The 16,274-nt window shown below is 40.7% G+C and overlaps 1 protein-coding gene across 3 annotated transcripts in view; it reads right to left on the bottom strand.

Annotated features, from left to right (window-relative positions):
- srgap2 (SLIT-ROBO Rho GTPase activating protein 2) overlaps positions 1-16,274 on the bottom strand; it is a 62,430-nt gene that overhangs the window by 19,026 nt on the left and 27,130 nt on the right. For 2 of the 3 annotated variants that reach the window (XM_030133867.1, XM_030133868.1), the window contains exons 2-3: positions 10,827-11,019; positions 4,096-4,258 (exon numbers count right to left, since the gene is read on the bottom strand). In XM_030133867.1, coding sequence (XP_029989727.1) covers positions 4,096-4,258; positions 10,827-11,019 — 356 coding nt within the window. Of the gene's footprint in view, positions 1-4,095; positions 4,259-10,826; positions 11,020-12,012; positions 12,191-16,274 lie in introns of those variants that run through there. The other variant, XM_030133869.1, reaches the window with a different exon arrangement.

Below are 16,274 nucleotides of genomic sequence, written 5' to 3'. Positions count from 1 at the left end.
ACGATATGAACATTTCCTATCACGGTTATTGTGACCAAAATTATCACGGTTATCATTATTATCACGGTATTGTTGAAATGTGCTCAGAATGTTCAAAAAGTACCTATACACACACTGAAATAATATAACCAAGTTGTATTTTGAAAAAAACAAACCAAAAAACTAAACAAATAAAATAACACACACAATGTACTTTCTGTTGGCAGAAACATTAAAACATTAACATGTAACATCAAATTTTTGGCCATAAGAGATAACTGCACTCGGGGTGGGAACTGATAGGATTTTAGCAACATCAATGCTATTGTCGATTCTGCTTAGCAGTCCAATTCCTTATCAATTCTCCTATCGATTCCTGAGTGTTTTTTTAAGTGGGAAAAAAAGAGTAGTTGGACAGGTCATAGTGGAGCTTGTTTGACCATTTTCAATATGAAGTTTGAATTGTTTTAGTTTCTTTTTCAGAGAGAGAGAGGGAGAGAGATATGCGTGCGCTCGGACTGGATCCGTGTACCTCCATCCCATACATCTCTCTCTCTCTATGCACTCGGATCGGGTCCATGCCGGAGCCCACTATCCCTGGATCTCTGGAGCACTGTCCGTACAGATGCCTTCAGCCATGTTTTCACAGGCCAAACACTGCAAATTGGCATGCACACTTAGAGTGCTGCTGCTTCTCCAGGAAAAGAGCAGTATCACCGTAAGTTTTCAAAGTGCAGTAATCAAACATGGTTTTCATGATGATTAGAATTTAAACAGTAATACAAACCATCGGGAATTTTACTGTGGTTTATCGTTACATCCCTAACTGTTACCGTTGCTACTATAAGCCTTCTATTATTTGTCATTTCTTTATCAGCCATGCTCACTCAGCCATGTGGTCAACAAACTGTCCCTTCATCAATCAAGACTAGATCATCAGGCTGAACAGAAGTGTAGGAGTTGCTAAGCCAGATAAATGAGTGTGAGGGTAATGGACTTGACGGATGTGGCGTTAGAGGAGGAAGGTACAGACACTGATCTCTATGTGTTGGCAAAAAAACAGAGGGAAGATGACAAAGTTGCAAGAAGCTGCTTATGAGTGATGATTTTACAGACTGTAACACCTCAGTAGACTCCAAACACACAGTTACGCTTCCTACTTCGCTCCATTTTTGCATAAATACGTTTAGACACACCCCAACTATTAAAAGGTCACTGTTCAAACTAGGTTTTGATCATGACAAAAATTGAAGAATAAATTAGCAAAATGAGAGAACACAGATTTAGTTATTTTAAACACAAACATTTGACTGCTTAAAAACAGAACTGATTTTACCTGACACCAGAAAGGTTAAAGAAAAGAGGGAAGAAGCTCAGTAAGAAGAAAAAGAAAAAAAAAAAAAGACAAAGACAACTGAAAAAAAGATAAGGAATGCAGAATCAAAGCAAGACCAGATTTCATCAGTTGCATATTTAGTATCCATCTTTGCCTACAATAGGGTAAAGAAAGTGTTGGTTTTGTACAAGAGGAGGGTCAGAGATAAGTCAGGAGGAGGTCTGCTGAGTAAGAAATGAAGAACAGGAAAACGAGAGCAAAATAAACAACAACCTGTTTACGCAATGATGTGGACAGATGTGAGGGTTATGGAGAAAAGAAACACAGAAACCAGGATGCTTCTGAGAATTATTCTGCTTGAAGAAACAAAATGTTCAGTAACCAAGGTGACATATGATACAGCGGAACAAAAAGTGACAGGAGAGAGATTTAGAGAACCTCAACAGAGAAAAGAGGTAAGAGGATAACTGAGGTTGTCCTGCCCTCTGTCTTCAAAGTGCGGCATGAGGCTAGTATTAAGTGACACCCAGGCAGACTATAACCAATCAAAAAGCAATCAGCAGTGTTTGAGCCCGCCTATCTATCAGCCGGGTTTTGACCTTTGGACTTCTCATCTTGCCTGCAGCCGTCCGTCTGGCTCAGTTAACTACAACACAATACGTACTAAAGCAATGTGCATGCTTCATTAGGCCTGTGTTTACTGTTCAGGCAGCAAACTGCGCACTCATTAATACAGTTTGACTCATTAGTGCTTTCGCTTGGTCAGTGACAAGATCTAACACATCTCCACTCTGCCTACTGTATCACTTTGTATGACTTTCCACATGTTGAAGATTAATGTGTTGTCTTCTCTAATATGGGTTGCATTATGCATACCCATGAGTTGTGTGTGTGTGTGTGTGTGTGTGTGTGCGCATGTGTGTGCGTGTGTGTGTACTGTCTGCGTGTGTGTCATGGCCCTTGGCACTACTGGTATTCATGCCAACAACTGGAAATGTTAAAAATGAACTAATTACCCACTTAATTAGCCACCAGAGCATTCTCTGTGTCTATGTGCAGCCTGTTTATGACACAGACATGATGGAAACCATCCTCATGCCAAAATGCAGCCAGTGCTTTGAGAAAAATAAAAATAGAAATCATCACCCACGGCTTAACCAATGGAAAGAAGAAAGAAAAAAATGTTGTTTTGGAGTGATGTATCAGAAGAATGAGGGTGGAGTTTCTCTTTGCCTGCGATCAGACAGTACGTGTGGTTCAAAGACAACCTATCAGGCTGGGAATCAGCAGCCTCTGCCATGACATTCCATACACAGCCTGCTTCACTTTGTCTCCCTCTCACACACACTTATCATGGTCATGCCTATGAGGGCTTTTACTGATTACATTCTTTCCTCAAACCCTAACCCAAACTAAACTACATGCCTAACTTGGATACTCGCCTTAAACATAAACCCTACCATTTTAACCTAAGTATAAATGTATTATGTAATCTTGAAATTAGACCAAGGTGGTATGATCTCATCTTTTCAAGAGGCAATGATTAGCCAAAATTACCTCACCTTGGAGAAATGTTATCACTTTGAAACAAACGGAGGCCAACTCAAACATCAAATCATCTTGCATTAAACAATCATCTTACTATATTTATCAAATCTCTCCAAGTCTCTAGAATCTAAAGTGGTGTAGAGGTGGAAGAGCATACAGTCTCTGAAGTCCTGCTTGTGTCTCAGTGTGATGCACTGCTGTTCTGAACTTGTTTATTTGGTCAAAACCGTCCAGCCCAGAGATGAACGACCATCTCCCAGGGGAGGATTCAGCCTTGGTATTCAGTCTACAGGGTTATGGTACGCAGTGATCTTCAGAAAGACTCTCTATCTCCTTTTTGTTCTTTCACGGGGACTCACTTCTATTTCAATTCCCTCAGTTCTCTTTCCCTTTCTGTTTGTTCTCTCTCCACATTTTTCCCTTCTAGCCACTGGTCACTCTATTTTTCTTTCAAACTAGCAAAGCACAGATCAGCCCAGACCAGAATGAGACTACTGTATAAAACACAGACAGCACACTCTGCTCTGGCCTGAGGTTCGCCTGTGCTCCTGTCAGTCAATAAATCAGACAAGACAGAAAACAGATGCTGAGAGAAAGATGGATGGAGCAAGATGTGATGTAAATTTAACAGGGAATCGTTGCAAGTAACGCTGGGAAATAGGACCAAAAAATTAAATCATAAATCAAAATTTTTTTTAAAGTACACACTACCTGTATATATGCAATACTAATAAAAAAAAAAAACAACAAAGCTGGACTGAGTGTTTTTTTAAACTAAATATGTAAGTAAATACTTTTGTTCTAGGTGTAAGAACGGGTTTGTCAGGGTAGTATTTTCAGCTCTGAAGACATCTTACAAACTTAAAACAGTACGGTGGTCTGATCCACATCAGCCAAATGTGAACCATTTCCATACAATGAGGTAATATGTCAAACTTTCTTTTATATTATTTTGTGTCTTTTCTGCATTATGGTGGTAACTACAGAAAATGTCACCACTGAAGTTGTGGGAGTGGAAGCAAAAATAACATTATTCACAAACAAATTAATTTATTATATTGGACAGCCCTAGCAGGTAAGTGACATACAAAACTAGCAATTCATACCTATAAATACCACCATCCCTCACAATTCCTAATTAAACTGCTTTGGCCATAATTAAACTCAAACTCCAGAGGGATAAAACCCACTGTGTCTGTCTATCTGTGTGTGTGTGTGTGTGTGTGTGTTACCTTCTTGAAGAGGCGTCCTGAGTCCTCACTGATCTGTGCAAAGCGGGGAATGATGTTGTTGAGGTAGAGGTCGGACAGAGTGGCGTGGTCACGGCTCTCCCTCTTCACCTGAAGCAGCAACAGGTTCCAACAGTTCACTGGAGACAAAATGCTCTGCTCCTTCCTACAAAGACAGACAGAGAGAGTTTTAAAATATATCTATGGACTTTCATGCATATATTTAGGTTAATTACTACTTTCAAGAGCTTTTCATCTTCTAGATTCCTCATTCCATCTTGCCGATAGATGAGTTCAGTGTTAGATTTATGGTTTTAAAATGCAGAGACAAGCATAATGATCAGTGTTCTTCATACGATGCAAAAATATGAGGTACAGAGATAGCAGACAACAAAGAAGAGAATGGCCAGACATTGTATCGTGCACATGGGCACACATGTGCATGGACACATAAAAGCACAAACAGAAGGTCGGCGAGCCAGACCAAACAGGGGATTCAGCCAGGGTCCAAAACCCAGCAGGAACAGGTTAGACTCCCCCACAAGCACAGCTGTTCCAGAAAGGAATAGGAAAATAAAAGGAGAAAGAGAAATGAAAGAGAGGGAGAGGGAGAGGGAGAGAGAAAAAAGGCATTTAAAGGGTGTAATGGTTTTGCTAATGTTCTAAATGTTTAATTCCATTCCACTAGCTTTGTTTCCCGTGCTTATGAAGCCATTAGATGAACGCAGCACTGTCAATGGCCCGCTAACATGACCGCACAACCGCTATCCGAGTGCACGAACAGTTTGTGTGGCAGTGTGCGTGTGTGTCTACAGTACGTGTTATGGATGATCCATGGATGATCTAGTGGGTAAAATGGATTATGAGTGTGTGTAAGTGGATGAAAGAAGGTCTTTGTGCTGTTAAGAGCAGCTTTAACTGGCCAGTAAGAGCATAGAGCTTCAAGGCATTTACATCACTCACACAACACACTAACACACACAGACACACACTCACACAGACACAGATGGGGTCAGAAAAAAGTAGAGCAGTGACCCAAGCATACACAAGGTCAGACGGACAGAGAAAGTCTTTGACCGCGGGGTACAGAGTGGGGGTGGTGTCGGTGGGGAGGTGTGTGTTTGTGGGAAAGTAGGGTCTGATGAGATGAGTCATAAACAGTGATGTGATATGCTGGTACAGGCTGTCACTGCTCAGATGGCCAGATGACTAACTAACAGAGTGTAATGATGATAATGATGTCAAGCAAAAAAAACACACAGCACCCCTACGCACATGACAAAACAGCCAAAATATTAAATCTGTGCACATCAGTGGCTGCACCAGTCATGCAGAGAAGATGCATGTCTATTTCAAGTCAAACTTTCTGCTGTTGTTTGTTTCTATTCCCATGTGTCTGCCTTCACTGGTTGCACAACACTTTCTTCCACCCAAACTCAGCCGCAGTTCCTCTATTTGCTCAATCATCCGGCCTCCCTGCCTTCATGTGACATGTCACCTTCAGCCCACCAGTGATCACCATGGTAATGGCACTGCAGCCCTGAGTAAAACATCACCCAACCCTCTGACTCTTAGCTATCATAAGGTAAACAACCAAATGTCATTGGCTCACACAAAGGTCACATGGTGCAATCTGGGAACATAGTTTTTAGGTCAGGTGATGCTACTGACTCACATTGGAGAGAAAATGCTAAATGGTCATTCATATTCAGGATCAGAGCAAATAGCATTAAACAGGGCATCACCACAGGCATTTTTGTATAATAAATAAATAAAACAAATCCTCATGTTATTTATGTGAGACTAGTTCAAGACAAGATAAGTGAAGGAGAAATATGGGATTCTCACCCACAAATGCGAAAAAAAAATTCACATAGGCACAATATTGGGGTAATAATTAATAATAATATTACTGGATTTTATCTAATGATTCTTTTCCTAACACTGAAGGTCAGCTGACAACAAATAAAATCAGTACACCTAAAGTAACAGTGCATGGATTTAAACTGAACATTATATTAACCCATAAAGACCCAGTGCTACCTTTGTGGCAGTTCCAAAATAGTTTTTTCTCCATTTTTAACTTTTCTTAAGTGATTTACATGCATTTACTCTAATATTATTCTCTGTGTTTTAAAAAAAAAAGTAAAAATCAGGAATTTCACTGTATTTGATTTAGTGATCATGCAGATATTCATTGAAGTTCAAACTAAAGTTGAGGGTTATTATATCAAAAACACAGAACACTGAAGAAAATTTGACTTTTTCAGTAAAATATATAATTAACTGAAAATAAACCAAGTGTGTCCATCCACTGTCATTGATCAAACTCCATAGGTTTTACTGACGAATCAATGTTGTAGAAGATCACTGTGTTTCCACGGTAACTACAGAGCCTCTGAACGTCCAAATGGGTTATATCTGATGACCATGAAAACATGACAAACTGCATTTTACACCAATTACTCACATGTAATAATAGGATTAGTGGATCTACAGATATTAAACAGTTTAGGTCAGTAGATGGTTTTGGTTACCAGTGGATGTTTGGGTCTTTATGGGTTAAAACCAGTCATAAAATGCTTGGAATACTGCTGTTTCAATGAGTAAACTAATTGAAAGCTGTGGGTTTGAAGTGTTTTGGGTTCTCTGATGGAGACCAGTGTGTGAATATGATGGGGGATTGGGTCACAGAGTTTGGGTGCAGTGTAAGAGGATGCCCTGGCACCCATCATGCTGTCGTTGATGGTTATTAGTGCCAGCAGACCTGCTGATTAGTGTATGTTTGAAGGAGGTCTGCGAGGTAGGCGCAGAGAAGGTTATGGACAGCTTTAAATGTTAATAGTAAGATTTTACCGTTAATCCGTTGTGATACAGGGAGTCAGTGAGGTTAGATCAGCAGGGGTGTGACATGTTCAGTGGATTTTGACAGTGTGATAATCTGTGCCACTGAGTTCAGGATGAGCTCAAGTTTTTGTTTTCCTGACGTTTCTAATGGGCTTAATGCCGTCATTTTGTAGAGGTGGAAATCTATGCGTGTTTGTGTAAATTTGGAATGGTTTAGTTACAACATTTAGAAAATACCTAGAAGAAAAAAAAATCTCAGGGATGATGAAAGATAGCCCAGCAGCAGTAATGCTAAATGATGCAACATTTTCTGAAAAACACCATATTTGCACTAGTGGACACAAGTACACACACACAATTTATTGCTTACAAGTGTCCTACAAAGCAAAAATGGCAAACAGCATAATACTATATACTTTTTTCTTAAGATAAAAATCATTGCAATACACAATTTATTTCATATTCATTGTGATTTCATTCATTGTAACTTTTAAATATTCTACCTCTGGATTTCTGATAATTGTCTGATAATTTCTTAGCCATAAATAAAATACCAGTGAGTCCGGTTTCTTCGTCTCTTATTTGGGAGGAGAAATTGACCTTTAAGCTTATTATTATTGACAAAAATTAACATGAACATTTTTATGATGATAATACTTAAAATTGAAAGGAATATGATGCATCCCAGTATTAAAGAATGTAAACATTTAATTTCAATTGTACCGTTTGCTACTAGACGACTCCCACTTGAAAACCTTGCTTCCAGGAGACAAAACGGTCTGTTCAAGTTAATATGATATTGTTCCACTCCACCAGTGGTAGCAAAATAGTTTTGCCACTTCTACAGCTTAGTAACAGCTATGAAATGTTTTTGCAATGCACCTAAGTCTTAGAACATTACAGAAAACCCTACAATAATAGAGCTGTAGCCATGGGTTTTGTAAGGGGCTGTAGTCCATTAACTGTTGAACTGTCCTAATATTTAGCATAAGGGTAGGCTTTGAATTAGAGCGCAACTTGTGAGAGCTTCTCCATGTGACCAATCAGCCTGTCAGCCCCAGGGCATGCATATATACACACACACAATATGATTTAACCGTGTAAACCCCCCACCATTGCTGTACGCAGACTTGCCAAATAGCAGAAATACCAGGGGTCTCCATGGAATCAACTCACACACACACAACTCTCACACCCCACACCGCTCAGAGCACCATCAACGCATGGCTTTGCAGAGAAACAGCCACAGGCACACACACACACACACACACACACACCTAGATTCAGACACACACAAAAAATACACACATAACCGGAAAATAGCTGAAATTCCAGCGTGGCACCCGGACTGAGCAGCAGCAGATGCAGGAAGATTGTTAAATACACAGATGTTGGAGGACAAGGAGAGCAGAAAGAGTGAAAATGAGCGATGAGAGTAGAAGAAGACATAAAAAAAGACTGGACACTTGTCAGTCAGTGACTTGTAATCTTTGTTCTTTATGGCATCTGGATATCTGATAAGGTGAGACCAGCTGTAGCATCTGCGGTAGCTAACCTCCTCAGCTACATATTTTATTCTCTGTCCTCTGCCCTCTTTTCTGAACCCTTTCCCTCCCCCTAAGTCCAGCAAAGAAAAACTCATAGTCTGCAACTGTCTCAGTATTGATCTGAGCTGGAGGGTGTGTGTGTCGGGGGTATGTCCTCTTGGATGGAGTGGGGTTTCGTTTAGAGGACCTATTGATCTCTTTAAATCTGTGAGTCTGTGTGTGTGTCTGTGTGTGTGAGACAGTGTACATGTGGGTAAGCCCCCAGCAGAAAAGATTAACAGGAAATATAGGTGGAAAAGCCTATGATTCATAAGAAAAAAGAGAACCAGAGCAACACAGGGAAAAAGGGGAAGGCAGACAAAAGAGGAAACAAGCCATGTAGAGGTAGACGTCGTTAACAGGAAGTTAGTGAAATAGACGGAAGACAAGCAGACAAGATGAACCCATTCCTTCTCCTCAGTTCAAGCAAATCTAGCGGAATGAGATGAAGGTACGGAGCAGATTATCACAAACTTCACTTATTACACAAACCAATATACAATGTTTCTGTAGAGTAAAATTTAATTATATTTATAATAAAACACTGACTATTAAATGAGCTTTTCATTTTCTCCAAAACTGCACCAGGACACAGAACCTTCTCTTACTTTAACTTGAACGAATTTCAAAATAAACTGCTTCAGGTTACCAAACACAGTGTTTTTGTACAAATATAAACAAGCTGAAAATGTACTTTAAGTGTAGTAATAAAATGAGTGGCTTGTGTGTATAAATTTGACAATATCAGAAACTGATCAGCCGGTTATCAGCAATGCATAATCAAGTCAAAAGCCACCATGTTATGGTCATCAATCAGTGCTTTTCTGTAAAATACACATATTTATGTATGTTTATATACTGGGTACTTCCATTTCAATGCCTTGACATACAAGCAGAGAGATAAAAACAAATGGGTAGCACGTGCCCAATATAGCATCATTTTACAAACAGATACTTTAATGGTGTAATGATCACAGAAGCGTACAGAAAACCCTCAAATAATCAATAAAAAAATGTTACGAAAGTGATGAGGCCATCCAGTAAAATACTCCTGAATAGGATAGATTGATGTTTTCATGCACAAAGCTCCTAATATGTCAACGCCTCCTTCTCTCAATTTCCAAATCACAGGCTGTGAGATGAAAAAGCATAAATGCTAATGGGTATTTAGCTAAACTGCACAAAACCTGTATTTATTATTGTGTAAGTGATTACCTAGAAAATTAATAATTCCTTCCCCGTAGTGAAAATAGGCCATTCTCTCCCTGAAAAAATGGTAAAAATCTTAAATGTTGCTAAAAATGACAATGAGTTTTGATGTGTATTGTTAATTTATGCTTTTTATGTGTGTGTGAGGGAGTGAACGACAAGGAATGAGAAGTCATGTTTCTCTGTGGGAAAGAGACTCCATGTTTGGTAAAAGTTACACACAAACACCTAATGACACTGCAAAACTGCCCAAGCACAAAAACACCACCTGGGTATATCTGGATAAATCTGAAGCTACACACAGAGAGACATACACAGATATAGGGTGTTAATGCATATGTAAAGTAGATGTAGAGGAAAGCCAAGGTGTAAATCTGATGGTGTTTCACTACATTAAACCTGCAGTGATTGATAGCTTTTTGTTGCTGTCGAGAGGGAAATCCATAATTACTTTTTTTCACGTTGTCATTCAACTGAGCTGACAGGAAACAAGAATTGTACCAAATTCTGCAGGCTGGAAATCGACCAGCGACGCACATTTTGGTTTCAGACAGGTAAGCTGGTTAAATGCATGATTGACAGCTATAAGGGTGATGGATCTACTCTGTGACACAGAAGCTGTGAAAAGTGTTTTCTCTTTTCTACAGCGGCATGAAACGACATAAAGGCATCTACCTGTATACTTATTCTGATTTGGACTGAGAATAAAGAGCTGCTGAAGGAGGGTGTGTATTGTGAAAATCTGGCCTTTGTTCCTTTGATTTCAGCTCGCTTTAGATTTGGAAACAGAGATGTGAAGTCATCACAGACACAATGTAGGTCAGACATTTGCAAACTGACCCCTCTAAGTATAACCTCATCATTAGGTTTCGTTTTTTTTTTTTTTTTTTTTTCCCTTCTACTTCCCTTTTCTTATAAAGGACGTCTTCAAACTCTTTAGAAAGCTATATTAAGACATTATGTGATTTTCCAACAGTTTTAGAATTACTTGGCAACTTTTAAAAGGGAAGAACAATATCCTTCTTGAGTACTCATATGTTTTCTCTGGTTTAAGAACCGTAGTGTGTTAGTGCTAGGCCATGTGTCACGTACTTGAGTAGATGGTCCTTGGTGCTGCGTGTCTTTGTGAGGAACCTCTCCGCCAGTTTCTCCAGATTGCGGCTGTAGTCCATCTCTATTTCTGCTTTCTTTCTAAAGAAGTCCTGCAGGTCCTGAAGCAGCTGCACCCTCAGCTCACACTGCTGGTCCAGACACTTGAGCTGCTCCACCAGCTGGGCACGGATCTCTGCCAAGGTGAAGGGAAAAGGGAAACAGAAAGATGAGATCAGGGCTTGGGCTTTTTTCCACAGATATAATAAATAATAGTGGAACCACAAAGGGCTTCCTACACAGAATACTTAAGTCTGCCACAACTTTATAGACACTGCTTTAAAGATTCCAGATTAAAAGGTCAAAATCCAGTTTCCCAGAACAATTATATTCCTTTTCATCATTTAGCTGTCCACTCTAAATGCCAGGGATCACAAGGTGTAAATATGAAAATACACTTGTAGTCGTAAGAGTGAGTAGTTTTTACATTCATAACACTTGACGGTGTTCTATTATTAACACAGACATTACAACAATGTGTGAGATGTTCAAGTCCGTTCCCTTGTTGCAGTTGCTATTGACTGGACTGACATCAAGTCCTGCTCCAGTGAAAACACCTGGCAGATCCACTGACACATCAGCCTGGAGTCTTGGCTGAAATCCACTCTCCTCCCACCGCTCTGGAAAGAACAGACTGCTGTGCGTGTGCATACATCATCGCATTCGTATGCGTGTGTGCACGCGATTATCTATCTTCTTCCATGCATAGAGATCTCCAGAGGCAGTCATTTATCCCAGCTTATCACTTTTCATTTTCCTCCTGCCTCCATCCACTCTCCCTCCTCCATGCTGCTCTCTGGTCTGGCCTCAAATTAATAGAGTGCACTCAGAGCAGACACGTTCAGCAACCATATTCAATCACTGGCTACAAAAAAGTCCTCTGGAGAATCCTGCCCAATGCTGTTACAGACAGGGACACACAGCAACATGTGCACACACCCAAGCACGCACACACCAGGATGATAAGCTGGATCAGCGCTGACAGCTGACAGATTAATGCTATGCTCTCATAGCTGCCTGCCAATGCTGAGTGGGCTGTACATGACTGGCTTTGAGAAGTCAAGAAACACACACTTCAACAACTACCGGCCTCTGTGGCACCTCCGTGACTCTCCAACAGCTGTCCTACCTTTACAACGTTGGCTGTACAGAAAGCGGACAGTTTTGGCCTCCATCCTGGATCCAGTGTTGTATAGACTCCCCTCACACACACTTATTCAGACACACATACACACATACAGACTGGCAGAATGTCAGCCGTCTGTCTGCCCAATAAGCGACTGTTGATGCTGCTTTTGTGTTTTACAGCTGAGGGTGCAGTTTCTCATCGTCACAAAGAGAAGTGGGATATCTAAATGTGTCTGTAACCGCCTCGCTCCTCCCCCTGTCTCCCACTTCTCTCTCTCTCTCCTGCTCATAAACACAGATCTAAATACTGTGGCACTAGCTAGAAGCAGTGTCTGCTAGGTCATTCTTTGTTGATTAAAAGGCCAGAACAGAGGCGTTTTGTGGCTTTATGACACAAACACACACATATGCAACAAATAAATGCAAACACACAGTCTGTGCCCGTGCTAATGACCTGGTGTGAGTATTTGCCTCGACAACATGTTATTGTCTTGGTGCTTGTGTGCGTGCATGCTTGTGTGCAATTTGCTCATCGAACAGCACCGTCAATGATGGGGTGGGGGGGTTGTGAGTCAGTGCGACACAAAACCTCGAGATGGTGGCCCTGTAATTATCTAACTCATGACAACAAGACACGGCAAACACACAAACACCTCATCTGAAAACAAGCGCTCCCATCTGTAGTGGGCTATGTAAGGAGCAAGAAGCTGACAAATGGCATAAGGCCATCAGTGGGGTAACAGCTTGAGGGGAGGGGGGATATGTACAAAGAAAAGTGACCCCAATGTTTAGAAAGCGGGTTTAATGGAGGTAAAATTAATTTAATACAAAGGCCATGCCCTAAGCTTTGAAATCCCTCTTGGGCCCCTACCAGTCACATTAAATGAAGAGTGATTCTGACAGCATGCTCCATTTACTAAATATACGGCTTTGTGACTCAACCAAACCTAACCAGGAGCACTCCAAACCATGCACCCTGTTGATACTGGCTGCTAAACTCAATCTCCCTTAGGGATAAAAAAAAAAAATCCTTTTCATCTTTATCCATCTACACACACTTATCGCCAACAGAAGAGGAGTGTTAGCTGAGAAATAGGGAGCTCGGTACAGCACAGAGGAGAGATGCCGACAGAGAAGATCTATGCAGGTCTTCTTTTCCGTTTGGGCCCACTGTTACGATCATCATCCCATCCAGCCAGTACGAAGTGGGATGTGAACTGGAATGTGACGCCTCCACCCCCTCCAGACAGTCCAGTCACATTTTCCAGGCAGATGAGAGCAGGTCTTGTAATCGGTCTCTGGGATTCTACTTTACTGATGCTCGTCTCGCTTCTCCCTCCCCTTCCTCCTCCTCCTCCACCTCTGTCTACAGGACTGAAGGCTGTCTGGCTCTGTCTACACACTCTTATCCTCATCACATCACAAGCTACATCATGACAAACATAATAAAGGCTGAAAAAAGCAGATTTTTAAGCAGTGAGATTTTTGAGCACCCCCCGCCCCATTGGACAGTACTGGGGAAAAAAAAAAATCAATATGAGATTATTTTAACAGATGTGAGTCATTATTTTGTTGGAAAGGCAATTCTTGACGTATCTCTATACCATCATGTTGCGACACATTTTATGTTTATCAAATTAACTTCAGCTCCTGTGATACTGCCCTTGGCCACATATGTATTCTGATATTTTCATGTCCCTTGCCCTTATAAAGCGACTGTTCACATGAAGCTATAAACAGAACTTTTCCAGTGTAACCCCCCCCCCCCCCCCCGCTCAGAGCCTAACTCAACTCGCTGTATTATTCCTTAAAAGTGCTAAAAGTCAGCAAAAGAGATGAGAAGAAATAGGATGTGGATTAGTTGGAGACAGAGGTGTGATTGACAGACATCAGGCTCCTATGCCAATACAAGAGGGTATAAAACCGTTATTTTGGGTTCAGGCCAGCTTAAGAAAATATCAATATCAGCTTAAGTGTACACTATATATTGTATATTTTCACAATTTTACTTGGCAGCCAGGCAGTCCTTTCTCTAAAAGACTTATTTTTGGAGCTGTATTTCACCGACCAAGTGGAGACAGACAGGATATGGGGGGGATATGACATGAAGCAAATGGCCTCAGGTTATAATGAAACTGCTGAGGTAAGGCCTTATGCCTATGCGCTACATGCTCTACCAGGTGAATCACCGATGCACCCTAGGCAGCTCTTTCTGACAATGAACTGAATCTCCAAGACCCACTTCAAGCTCTACAAAGTCAATCAACCAAAGCAACAGTTGATTAGTTTGTGTTACTGTGTCCCTTTGGTGTTTCATGTCAGTTCAAAAGGGAAACTATTTGCTTTCTGCAATGTTTTAAATGTTAATGTGGTTCTTGAGTCACATATGGCACCTTGATTTAGTAAAGAGTACTTTTGTATCATTTTCTTTCTCCAGCTTTTATATCTAGCTTGGCAAGTTAAAATTTCTGATTTTTGGTCCAACGGCCTGAAAGAACCGATGGACTACTAGTATCAGTTGTCTGTCCGTCCATTCATCGTCCGTCAACAATTTTTCAAGAATCTTCTCCAAAACCGTCAGTCAGAATGGCTTGATATTTGTTACGGAATATCTTTGGCGTAAGGTCTACCAAGTTTGTTCAAAGAATTGTGAAATCTTGATTTTTGATTTTTTTAATTCATTTTTGAAATTTTAAAAATCCCCATTGGTTTATAATGGGACAAATTTCAAAGTGCTATAACTTCAAAACAGTTGAAGATTTTGATATAATTAATTACTATTGGCAATGCATAGGAAGTCACATGTGGGCTTTCATTTGGTGCCATGACCTTTGACCTTGAGTGACCTCGAAATGTTAAATGAATGTCAATTAATATCTTTAAATATGCTGTTGGACTACAGGACCCTTGGTCCTTTTTTTGTAAAAGGGGACACACCTCTGATTGCTGAATCTGCATCAGGTTTTTAGAAGCTAGAAACAGTGTGTTGAACCGCTTTCACCTGAAACATGTTCAGTGAGCTTCTCTGTAAAGATGGCTCGACTTAAGAGAATGTTTGTTCTGCAGAGCATATAGACTTAACTAAGCGTACTTCATGTACTTTGGTGTCATAAATCCTATTTTAACAGCATGTCATCTTGTGTATTGTCATTGTTGTTTTTGGTGGCTCTACAATATTGCAGCATTACTTATTCCCAGTGACCACCTGTTGGTCTGTTTGATCAGTCAATGCCTGTGAGGGAAATGTTATCACATGAAAAGTGACAGACACACTATGTGGCTCACAGTGAGCTCATGATGAAATGGCAGGGGTCTGAGGAGTGTGAGGTTTTTCCATCTCAAACCCTTTTTCTTCAGAGCTGCCCCTCCTGCTTATCCATCATGTATTAGTTTGTTTGTTGTTATGTAGAGAAAAGTAAGTCTGGAACGATGATGAAATGATGAACGGAGACAGTGAAACCACACTACAATGACATTACCACCATGGTCAATGCCTGCTGTTAATTTTGCAGCAGTCTGAGGCTGAAGGCAGCTGGTCTGATTTGTCTCAAAACCACAGTCGGACATATCACTGCATGCAAATGTGTAGAGTGAAACCTAGAAGAAAATAACACTGGAAAAAATCATCACTAGCACTGCCAAAAGCCCACTAGTCACAGAATACTTTAGCCCAATTTTGACTTTTAAGACTCATGTTTGTCATTAGCTTTTGTAGCAAATACAGCACCAGCTTTAGGCAGTGCTGTAGGAAGCTGACAGAGGTAAGGGTTGCCCTGGATGCAGTTCAGAGGTGGCCTAGATAGGAGCCACATACATATAAGCACTCATTATACCTAAAATCACCTGGGGCTATGGGTAAAGCATTGACACACACTTCCAGCATGACTCCATGCTGTCACTCTGAGCAGTTTTGACTGCAGCTATCCAGACCACTCTTGGAACCCCCACCCCAGATCTGTCCTCTTCTATTACTGGACTGACTGGATACACACACATATGCACACGCACAACTGTTTGCAACTGTTTGCAAGTAGATGCAATGAGTGTTCGAGACACGGCTTGAACTGGCCGTAGAGATGCAGGGGAACAAACAGACAGACAAGCGTGTTCATTTAAGGGATAATGTGTGCAGTTTAATCCAGTATTCCTGTCTTTCTCCACTATGAAATCAACAAGTTAATTTCTGATATTTACAAAGGTTAAATGAACAAGAAGCTGGGGCATACAAGTTTAAAACAAAGAACCAGGATGACCAAAGTGATT

This window comes from Sphaeramia orbicularis, chromosome 5 (assembly GCF_902148855.1).
Source record: "Sphaeramia orbicularis chromosome 5, fSphaOr1.1, whole genome shotgun sequence".
In the NCBI taxonomy this organism is placed as follows: domain Eukaryota; kingdom Metazoa; phylum Chordata; class Actinopteri; order Kurtiformes; family Apogonidae; genus Sphaeramia; species Sphaeramia orbicularis.
Note: the sequence above shows the minus strand (reverse complement) of the source record. Positions and strands in the feature narration are given on the sequence as shown.